Source organism: Lathamus discolor, chromosome Z (assembly GCF_037157495.1).
Source record: "Lathamus discolor isolate bLatDis1 chromosome Z, bLatDis1.hap1, whole genome shotgun sequence".
Classification (NCBI taxonomy): domain Eukaryota; kingdom Metazoa; phylum Chordata; class Aves; order Psittaciformes; family Psittacidae; genus Lathamus; species Lathamus discolor.
In genome coordinates this window covers 64704895-64715853 of record NC_088909.1, presented here as the reverse complement: position 1 = coordinate 64715853, position 10959 = coordinate 64704895, and the positions used below count along the sequence as shown (strand labels likewise).

General features: G+C 44.2%; 1 protein-coding gene across 5 annotated transcripts; it reads left to right on the top strand.

The window, feature by feature from the left end:
- The first annotated feature begins 269 nt into the window (after window positions 1-269).
- S1PR3 (sphingosine-1-phosphate receptor 3) lies at window positions 270-10547 on the top strand. 5 transcript variants are annotated; one of them, XM_065663103.1, is made up of 2 exons: window positions 270-341; window positions 6060-10547. In XM_065663103.1, the coding sequence occupies exon 2, from the start codon at window positions 6226-6228 to the stop codon at window positions 7381-7383; it is 1158 nt and encodes a 385-aa protein (XP_065519175.1). In that variant the 5' UTR covers window positions 270-341; window positions 6060-6225; the 3' UTR covers window positions 7384-10547. The 5 variants fall into 5 exon arrangements, with proteins under 5 accessions (XP_065519175.1, XP_065519176.1, XP_065519174.1 ...); XM_065663104.1 differs by lacking the exon at window positions 270-341 and adding an exon at window positions 583-743; XM_065663102.1 differs by lacking the exon at window positions 270-341 and adding an exon at window positions 583-992.
- The last annotated feature ends 412 nt before the right edge of the window (window positions 10548-10959 follow it).

Below are 10959 nucleotides of genomic sequence, written 5' to 3'. Positions count from 1 at the left end.
AAAGCACACTGTCATTGGCAGCTCTGGGTCAAATCAGCCGTATTTTAACTTGGAGTTTCTGCATGCTTCATCCATCTCAAGTTATCTGAAGATCAGATTATCAGACACAGTGAAAGAGGGGGCAGATGCGGGTGGGGTAAACCTCACTCCAGGACGCTAACAGACCGAGCCGAGTAAGGACTACCCAGAATTTCCTCCCTCCCTCCCTCCCTCTCGCATTTACAAACACTCGGCGGCGGGCTCTGCCGTCTCACATTTCACTCCGGCCGCCCAGACCTCCGAGTGCTTCACCTGCGGCCCTGCCCCGACGGCACCAGACTCCCCGCGGGGATCCTCCCTCGGTCTGGGGGCCTGCTCGCGGCTGGGCGGCGAGGGGCGTCGGGCGGGGTCAAGCGAGTCGGGCCGGGCCCGGTCGGGCCGGGCCAGGCGAAGACCGCTGGAGCGGGGAGCCAGCCCCGTCCGGGGACGGCGGCGGCGCGGCAGCGGCGTGCTGCAGGCAGGACCCGGGGGGGCGGGCGGGCGGGCAGAGAGAGGCCCAGAGGGGGGCTGCGCGGGCGGGCAGGGGGCAGAGGGGCGGCTCAGGGCAGCAGAGGCGGGGCAGGGACAGGGCGATCCCAGTCCCGCCCCGCCAGGCCCGGCCCGGCCCGGCCCAACTTAGCCCCGGGGGCCGAGCGGCGCCGTGCAGCCGGCGGTCGGGTGCGGTGGCCGCAGAGCGCTGGGAGGACGCGGCAGGGACGGAGCAGGTACTTCTGCTCTCCGAGCAGCCCCTGCCGCGGCCTGCCTGCCCCCTTGTCCCCTCTCCCTGCGGTGCCTGCCCGCCCGACGGGGCCGTCGGCGCTGCCTCCTTCAGCGAGCGGCGAGCGAGGTGTTCCCGGCCCGCGCGGTGTGCGGCCGCCGCCGGACGTGCGAGGCGGCCGGGAGCGGACAAGCCGCGGTTCCTTCGGGATATCACGTAGAGGCGCAGCGGTGGGCACGGAGCGGCGGCTGGCTGGGTAGATGTCCCAGGACTGTGAGTAAAGTTTCCCGTGTGGGACGGCTGCGCTGCCGTCACGTCGGGGATGTTCTTGGGCCGCGTGGACGAGGTGTTTATCACGGCAGAAAGTTGAGGTTGCTGCGGTGTTGCAAGTTTGCGAACGGAATCCTGGAGTTTGGCGTGTGTGTGTGTGTAGCGCTGGGTGAGGGGAGAGAAGTAAATGTACCTTCCTTTAAAGTGCAAGAGCTAACCAGCCAGGAGCTCCATTGTGAGATCCGCCTGTGTGCCGCTGGGAATTCCAAAATACAAACCGTTGTCTAAAATACAGAAGCCAAGAAAAATAACCATTTATTAAAGGCTTTTCTGAAGCTGTAGGCTGCCAGCACATCCACTTCAAAAATAAAAAAATCTCTTTAAAGTTTGAGTTGTCCAAAACATTGTTCTGCAGCAGATGTTTGTTGTCTAAATTGCATTGCATCTAACACAGCTTAATTTCAGAGTGGAAAAGTGTATTGAACTGTGCTGCTGCTGCTCTCAGAACTCTTTTCTGTTCTTATTTAACGCTGCTAGGATGTGCCTGGTGAATTATATGTGTTTAGTTTCCATGTGGAAAAGCTTTACAGCTAAATAAAATATACAAAATTTTGCTTCAGATATGCAGATATTGTCTTCCCCTTTGCTGTTTTTAAAACTGTCATTGGTGGCTAAGTGTAAGGCTGTTTGTGAAAGGAGAGGAAGAACCGCTATGTGTGTGGTAGTGGTGAAGGCCATTCAGTCTCTTTGGTCAAGTCTGTTAATGGATATTTGCAAGGCAGGAAAATACGATTCCAGCAGAATTGCAGTGAGCATATTGAACACACAGGTCTTTGTAGGCAAAAGTAGGTAATGGAAAGTGAAGTCCTTGTGGTTTGTTCTCACTTTCCTTTATTCTCTCACTCACTCTCACTTTATTCTCACCATCTTTCTCACCGCTCTTCTGCATCTTTTCAGCATGGAAATTTTGTAGGGGGAAACAGCTATGAGCGGTTCTCCATGTTGCCCTTGCAGTTCTGCAGCAGAGCTGCAATATGTGCAGCACATGATGGACAGCTTACTACTTGTGCTTTATTCTCACTTGTTGCTTTGATTTCGGGATACCATGAAAATTGAGACAGCGTGTCTCACTGTTTTGGAAATAGAAATTTCCTATTCTTCCAGCTATAAAGCACCCAGTGACTCATGAGATGGTAAAAGCCCTAAACTCCCCATGGGACTCTTACCAGAGTACTGCTGGGAGCAGAGAGTGGAGATGTACTGAGGATGGTTGCTGAAGGGCTTTGCCATCCCCATTATCACAAGGTCCCTGCTGCCTCCTGGCAGTGGAAATTACACATTCCCAGAGGAAAATTGCATGTTGGCTCCAACTGTCTTACCCAGGGCATTATCTGTGGGGAGCTTGTGAGGGGTATGGCCCTGAGTTTCTGCCTGTACCACTGTGTGGTGGGGCTGGAGAGGGCAGTAGAGGTGTGCCTTGCTATCGGGCAGATGAAGGGGACATGGCCTACTACACAGCATTGCCTTTTCCATAACACATGTGTCACAGGATCATACAGACCATGGTAGATTGTAAGAATATGAGCCTCAGTGGAGAGTCCCTGCTCCATTCTGGAAGGGTGCTTAACGCTGCTAAGATCCCCTACCACGCTAATGGCTGTGAAAACCCCAATGTGTGGTGGTGGGCAGGAAGATTACCCAGGTGGGAAATGTCATGGTGCTCGCTGCTGGCCCCAACTGTTCCCTCCATCCTTGGACCAGGGAGGACAAAAATCAGCCAAATAGCTGATGGAGGTGACTGAATTGTCTTGCAGTTGACTGTGGTTCTTGACATCATACCACTGCCTTTATTTGAGTAATTTAGCAAATGCTGGTTTGCCCATCACATCCCTGAGGAAGTATAGCGAGATTGCCCCTACGCTGCTGACAGGTTTACCTTTCGAGTGGTACCTGGTGGTAGAGCAATAGGGATCTGCTGGCTTGCTTTGTAGTGAATAAAAATGATTGCCAGCGGTGTCGTCAAGAGCTCAAGGTATTGAGGTGCCTAGCCAAGGCAGTGCTCCACACACAGCATGCCACAGATTGACTCTTCAGGTCCTTTTTTTGAATATTCCAAGCTGAGCGCCATACTTTGCAGCTACTGGCTAGTCCTCTGTGAGAATGGGACAAAGATGTTTTGAGGATTAAAACGTAGTGGCGTCAGGAAGCAGTAATGAGGATGTTCCCAGCCTGGCTGCTGCTGTCTTTATTCTTGTAGTGTACAACAAACTTTAATTTTTCTAACTGTTAAAAAATGAGTGTGCTTTCTGAGTTACTGTCTGCAAAGCAGGAGGAAAACAAAAAAAAAATAGCGTGGCTGAAACTTATTACCAGCAAGATAAGTTGTTGCCAGGAGAGAATAAATTTTAATTTATTACATTATCTTTCAAGTGGCTTGTGCGTGATACTTATTCCCTGAGCACTCTGGCAAATAATAATGTTACAATCTCCACTGCCTTGCCACTAGCCTGTCAGAGGCAAAGATTTACTTTTGTGATACTAATTTTGCTCAAATAATTTTGAGAGGAGAAGTAATTGCAAACAATGGAAGAGACCTTATATGATTTCTGCTGATTGAGTGCATAGTCTTTGCCTTCAGCCGGGGGAACTGGTATAGCACCATTATCTTTAGTGGAGTCATGAGAGTTTACAGCTGCTGAGTTGTGGCTGATACCGACCTAAGTCTGGCATACAGTTTTCTTCGCAGAAAGAAACGTATTTGTCCTTTGGTAGACCAGTTATGATAACTCAGCTTGGGAAAGGCTTACAGGAACATTTATTTTGTTGCATGCAGTACTCTTAAATGATGACTATGATTGAATATAGTTCTGACAGGCAGCCATCAGCCAGCCTGGTGAGTATTGCTAGTTGAACTATCGTTAGCAAATACTTTCCTAATCAAATGTAATTGTTTATTATTATTTATAACTAAAAGTACTAGCAATTGATATGAATACAGTGGCATTTTGTTGTAAACTAATACAATGAAAGACTGTGATAATTTATGTGATAACAGTGTGCAGATTATAACTGAATTATAATTAGATTGAACCTTAGCTGAGGTGAAGTCATTCTACTGAAGAGCTTCACTGTTACCATGCTTCAGAAATGAGGTCCAAACTCGAGAGCCCAGTTCTGCTCATGGGAAATTAATGAGGTGATCACTGACACTGAGGACACAAAGCAACATCTGTGTTTTGGGGGGTAATATGTCTTTTCCAGTGCATCTGTTCAGCAAAGTCGCTTGCACCTAAGAGCTAGAATGGGGAAATAATAATAATTACAATGATGATGAAAATTATAACAATGGGTAAATGGTAAATTACTTTCTCAGAAAAGAATTATAAAAGACCCTGTATGCACTAAAAAGTTCAAGTCAATTCACTGTAGGCTTTTGTCAGATTACTTCTTTTCTGATGGAGATAACCCAGGAAAAGGGAGGATAAGAAAACACAAGGATGAGTGTGGGTCATTCTTTAAGTCTCTTTACATTCGTCTGGAACATGGCTTGCTCCTCCCTTCTTCAAGAAGGCACTTAGAAATTCATCTCTCACTTTCAAGTGCCCAAAACAGAGTGCTGGAACAGAGCATGGTTTTGTGATCCTAAGAAACCTGTATATATAGAATTATAGTATCATAGAATGGTGTGGGTTGGAAGGGACCTTAAAGATCACCTAATTCCAGCCCCTGTGGTTGGGAAATGCTTATGACCCGTAAGTAAATAAAAGTTGAGATCAGGAGCTCTAGCTGCTAAAAAGTTCCCTAAACTTCTTGGGCCAGTGGATAGTGTTCTGCCATCTAGCACAACTTTTTATTTTCTAACCTTTACCATAAAAAGAAAAAAATAAATAAATCTTTACAGATTTGGCTCACATTGAACCAGTTCTCACCTTATCCTGTTACTTATTCTGGTTTGGTTACCAATCTGAAAAATTGGCTGTCCATTCATCCTTAGTACGTACATTGAGGCATGAGCACTGATTATCAGTGGAGCATGCAGCAGCTAAACTAACATTTCCGGTAAAACAGTGAGTTCTTCTGACATCATCTGATACTTTTACAAAGCTGTGCAGATCTCTTCTGATGTTTATATACGGCAATGGAAAAAGTCAACCAGGAGGATCTGCTGTGAAAATGCTACCTACCAAAATCTTTAGGAAAACACTTCAGTCAGTCTAAGTTATAGCTTAAAGAAGAGCAGAAGTAAATTGAGAAGAGTTGTTATAACTCTTTTTTATATTAAAAAAAAAAAAATCCCCGATGTTAAATGTATGTCTTGTAGAGGCATGCAAAGAAAAAAACAAAAGAACAAAAACATACAAACAATACTTACAAAGATGGGACTTGCTGTGTTTATTTTAAAAGGGGCAGCAGAAGTCCAACTAATTTGAATAGAAAGTAGGATTGATTTTACGATGACTGGCCTTCAAAGGATCTCCTTAATCATAAATAGCATCATTTTGTACCATTAGCAGCAAGTAGTTATTTTAGGCATTGGTATCACACAGATTGGTGTCAAGACTTGACACCAACTTTGTCAGGGTCTTTGCTACCTTAAGTCTGCATGGGGAACAAGGACAAGCTTAGAAAGCAGTGAATTTGCCCTGGTGCTTTTGATAGCATCAAATACAGTTAGGTCCTTTTGAGAAGGAGTGAACTGGTTGCTGTGCATGCTGGGGCTTGCTGTAACTGTTTGCTAATCCTTCTCACCACTCCTCTGCATTTTTTCAGCATGGAAATTTCGTAGGGGAAAACACCAATAAGCAGTTCTCCGCATTGCCCTCGCATTTCTGGAGCTGAGCTGCATGACAGTGCTGAGCCGAGCCGAGCATGGCAGACAGCTTACCCACAGCTATCTTGATAAGCATGCAGCAATGCTAGACCTTGCTACCCCATCATAGCCAGCACCCATTTTGCCTCTTGGGTGTATGTTGCAGCTCGAGCACCTGCATGGGCCATGGGTGACATGGGAGGACAGTGATATTTATGTTGCATCTTTTGATTTTATTTTCAGAGCCTGGTTTGGGAGCCAGTCTCCCAGATTAATATGCAAAGGTGGCTGGAGCTGGGGATCCACACCGCCTGCCCAAAGGAGTGCTTGGAGGAGCGTGGCTTGATCTCCCTCTTGTGGAAAGTTATCGAAACTAAGTTCTTGTGATACTAAAGGGGAGAAGTCCAGCATGGTCAAACAAATGATGGCAGCAGTTACCGAGCCAGCTGATGCTCTTGTCAGCCCTCAAGGAAATGAAGAGATGGACTCTCTGATTGTACTGCATTATAATTACACAGGAAAGCTTATTTTAAGGGAAAAGGCAACAGATAACATAGACCTGCCCACTGTTGCATTTCTGATCCTGTGTAGTTTCATAGTCCTGGAAAACTTGATGGTGTTGATTGCCATATGGAAAAACAATAAATTTCACAACCGCATGTACTTTTTTATAGGCAATCTAGCTCTCTGTGATCTTCTAGCAGGAGTTGTTTACAAAGTAAATATTCTTATGTCTGGGAAGAAAACTCTGAGCTTGTCCTCCACAATCTGGTTCATTAGGGAAGGCAGCATGTTTGTTGCCCTGGGAGCCTCCACTTTCAGCCTTCTAGCAATAGCTATTGAGCGCCATTTGACCATGATTAAAATGAGGCCTTATGATGCGAATAAGAAGTACAGAGTGTTCCTTCTCATTGGTACCTGCTGGCTTATTTCAATTTCCTTGGGTGCCTTACCCATCCTTGGCTGGAACTGTATAAACAACTTACCAGACTGCTCAACAATTTTGCCTCTCTACTCCAAGAAGTATGTTGTGTTCTGCATTAGTATCTTCATAGCCATTTTGGTTGCCATCGTCATCCTTTATGCCCGTATCTACATCCTGGTAAAGTCCAGCAGTCGTAATGTCACTAACCATAATAACTCGGAGCGGTCCATGGCACTCCTTAGGACTGTTGTGATCGTTGTCAGTGTTTTCATTGCCTGTTGGTCTCCGCTGTTCATCCTGTTCCTCATTGATGTGGCCTGCAAAGTCAGGGAGTGCTCTGTCTTGTACAAAGCCAACTGGTTTATTGCTTTGGCGGTTATCAATTCTGCAATGAACCCCATCATCTACACTCTGGCCAGTAAGGAAATGCGTCGGGCTTTCTTCCGCCTTGTTTGTGGCTGCCTGGTGAAATCCAAGGTGTCCAGGTCTTTGCCTGTTCCGCCCACACCAGATCACAGTCGAAGTAAATCCAGCAGCAGCAATGCCCAGAAGCCAAAGGAGGATTTCCCACCAAAGAAAATTCCGTCATGTATCGCTGAAAAAAATGAATTTTCATTTCACAATGGAAACATCTGTAAGTAAAGGACTCCTTGAGACAAGTACCTTTCTGTGGCTTTTAGATTTAAACTACAAGTGTGGTTTAAGTACTCGTGCACTTAAGTCACAGGGGAAAACACTAACCGTTTATTTAACTTTGAGAGCATATTTATCAATAATCATTTGCTTTGGGTGTTCATTCGGTAACACACCCCATGCAGAAAACCCCTTTCATTCTGCCCAACAGCCAGAGTCCATGGGCATATAATGATAATTGTGCGTCATGATGGCATTGCATGATAAAGGCTGCATTTCGCTCAGCCTGATCTTGCAAGAGCTCAACAAAACCTGTTAGAAACTTAAGCATTCATGAAACACTGATGATGACTGGAAAATGATTGCTGACTGGGAGAGAAGCTCATTACGTGTGTTGGTGATTATAGTTCTTTATATGTATCTTGCTGTTATGTTAATGGCCTTATATGTATGTGGCATAAATAGCTGTATATTTGTACAATTCCTTACTAAAAAGTCATCATTTGGTAAAAGTTTACACTACGCTAAACATTGTATTGCAGTATACAGTATAGAGTGACAGATTATACAAATAGATGTGTTTCAATGGGGATATTTGAAATGAAGTAGTAGCTGTTAACTGACAGGAGCTTTAACATGTCATATCACTGCAGTATTTTTAATTTTTTCACTGTTATTCAGACTTTTCATGTTTAGTGAAAGACAACATGACAGTTGTCACTGTGGCATTTCACAACTTATTTTAAACACACACTAGTAAATAACCACGGAGAGAGGCTATATACATTCACTATTTAAAATGTGACTATACATGTGTATCAAGTGTATGTACTGTTTCAATGCATATATTTTTGCTTACTATTTACAATGTATTTATAAATGTATGGCAAACCTATGTAAACCTGCGTACATTGTGAATGCACTACCTGAACTGAGATTCTCTAGTTCTGAAACAGAGACATATCATTTCAGAAAACAGTGAACCACAACAGGTTCCTGTGGAGTTCCTTCTTTTCTCTCCAGGCACTACCACAGCATGGGAATGCATTAGAAATTCTCCTTGGAAAGGAGTTCAGACAGTGGGACATGATCCCATTTTCAGGCAGTGGGACCCTGCGCTTCTACTGTCTCCAGGCACTTTTGCAGATACAAGAGTGAAGATGCGGTACAACACGATCATGCTGAAGGGCGTATCTCCCTTTATATCTGACCCTGCCTTGGATCTCGAATGAAAGCCTGTTTAGTTTGAAGACCTGGAGCCCCAGACTTGTTCTTTTGAGAGGCTGTTCCAGAGAAACGTGTATGAATGCAACTTCATGGTTCATCAGTGCCTTACCAGCCTCAGTACAGGATGGTCTTCAGCATCAAAGGGATTATCTGAGACCTAGAGCCATTTATACTTCATAAACATCTTGTTTCAAGTCCCCATGGAAGTGGCCCATGGTACTTCCATCAGTTGTACTTTATGGCTGGAGGCTTCAGTGGATGTTGATGGGGAATTCTGAGACTGGTTCCATTGTCTTTTAGTAAGAATGTAAGCATCTAACTTTATTAGGCTCTTTCAAGGATTTGTGTTTAATGTCTCAAACCACACCTTGCCTTATGCACAATAAGAAGTAGTTGAGGCTTTTTAATACACAGCCTGCACAGCTTGGAAGAGCTCACCCTTGGATTTACTCTGGTCTTAATCATTTAAAGCAGCAGCATTAGTCTTTCCAAGTATGTACAATGTATAATGTATGTAGCAAAAGCCTTTCATTTTAAAGAATTAAATTTAGAGGTTTGCATTGTGATTATCTTTTACAAGTTAACAGTTTGCTTGTAAATGTTTTATGCCGTTAGGTGTAAGAACAAAGAAAAACTATTTGAATGAAATAACTGTGAAAAAGAATATTAAATATGACATAATTTCTACTAAAAATGTTGAAAAGCGGTGCACTTACTTAAGAAGGAAAAGCTAAGCTAAGCGTGATATAACTGTATGAACTGCAGTTACAGGGCTGGGTCAGCATCTCTCTAGCTTTGTGAAACAGAGCTGACATTTGCATTGCCATGGCTTACTTAGTTTTTTAGACCTTATAGTGCTATTTGGCTGTATTTTCAGCGTTGAAGTTCTCCACTGAAGCTGTGTCTTTGAAAACTGCAGCTAATATATTTGTATACTTCTAAGTATTAGTGCACGAGGTGGTGGCACATGGCAGCATTCCCTGCTATTGTAGAGCAGAAAGGCCTTAGCAACGCAGTGGTTTGAGAAAACATTGTGGCTGACCCCAAACCAACAAGGATGTTATGCAATTCTCACTGCTTAGGTAAAAAAAAGAACAACAACTTTAATAGTCAAAAGTCCAAAAACATGCACGTAAAAGTTAGTTTTAACATCCAGAGTCCAGCCTTAGCTATTGTCAGAGTTGATGCAAAGTACAAGTAATGCAAGCAAACTCCACTGTTGGAGGCCATGTGATTGCATATGAGTGCAAAAACCTTTCACTCTGCTTTGATTTCCTTCTCTTATTTTGGAGCTGTGGGGATATTTTATTAGTTCACTACCCTGCTGTACTTGAAGCAGGCTCCTAAGATTCATAGGTTCACATATATAACACTGATAGTATAATTTACTGAGTATTTAGGACTAAAGAGACTGTTACGGATATATGTCACAGTGGAATTTACTCACTTAAGACTGTTAGGTAAAGCACAGCTTCTGGAACTTTTCTGAGCAAAATTTTGAAGTGGGACCAAGTCAAGGGCTTAACAGCAGTGGCCATAAGCAATCAGGAAGATATCCTATCCTTGAAGCTGTAAAGGATGGAGAGTAGCTTATTTCACCCTAAAATATTAGAAAATTCTTCAAAATACATTCTAGAATCTAAGCTTTTCGTCATCTAAGCTGATTTGAGCATGGAAGAAACTAAATTAGGTCTCCCTTTCGCAGTTGGTTTTATGCAGAGCAAAAGCTACACAGAAGGTATGTTATTCATATTATTTCATGAATTGGAATATTCTGGATTACAAAATAAATGCAAATCAAAGCATTTAAGGAGAAAAAAAAAAGCTTTCACAAGAGTCTTTCCAAGAGTCTTTTATTGCCAGCAGTCTTGCAGAGCATTTTCAACTCATTAGGTACCATAAACATTTTGAAAACTTTTAATTAAATCTTAAACCTTTAAACCAAAGTTGTGTGGCAATTGTTTTTCAAAGAACTTTAAAGAAGGCTTAGGCTTTTCTGTGGAAAACGTGCACTTTTCACTGGGTGTTGTGCCTATGGGAGTGCCATGCAGTCGAAGGTGGTAGGTTCTGTTTCCACTGTCCCTGGATCAGAGGAAGGCTTTGCCCTGCTTTCTTGGGAGTGGACTCAGTCCCTAGGCTCCCTTGCCCCGGGGGCTGTCTGCTCCAGTAGCACCGCTCACAGCAGCTCGCTTGGAAAGGCACATTTTGCAAGGAGAGGCTGTATTTGGGGTGTCGCAAGATGTGCTGGCATCTACTCTGGTTAGTGCCACCAACACAACCAAGTGCATAGCTCGGACCCTTGACTTAGAGGGGAGCTGTGAAGCCTATGGCTGTCCTGTGCTGGGGGTATTGCCTTCT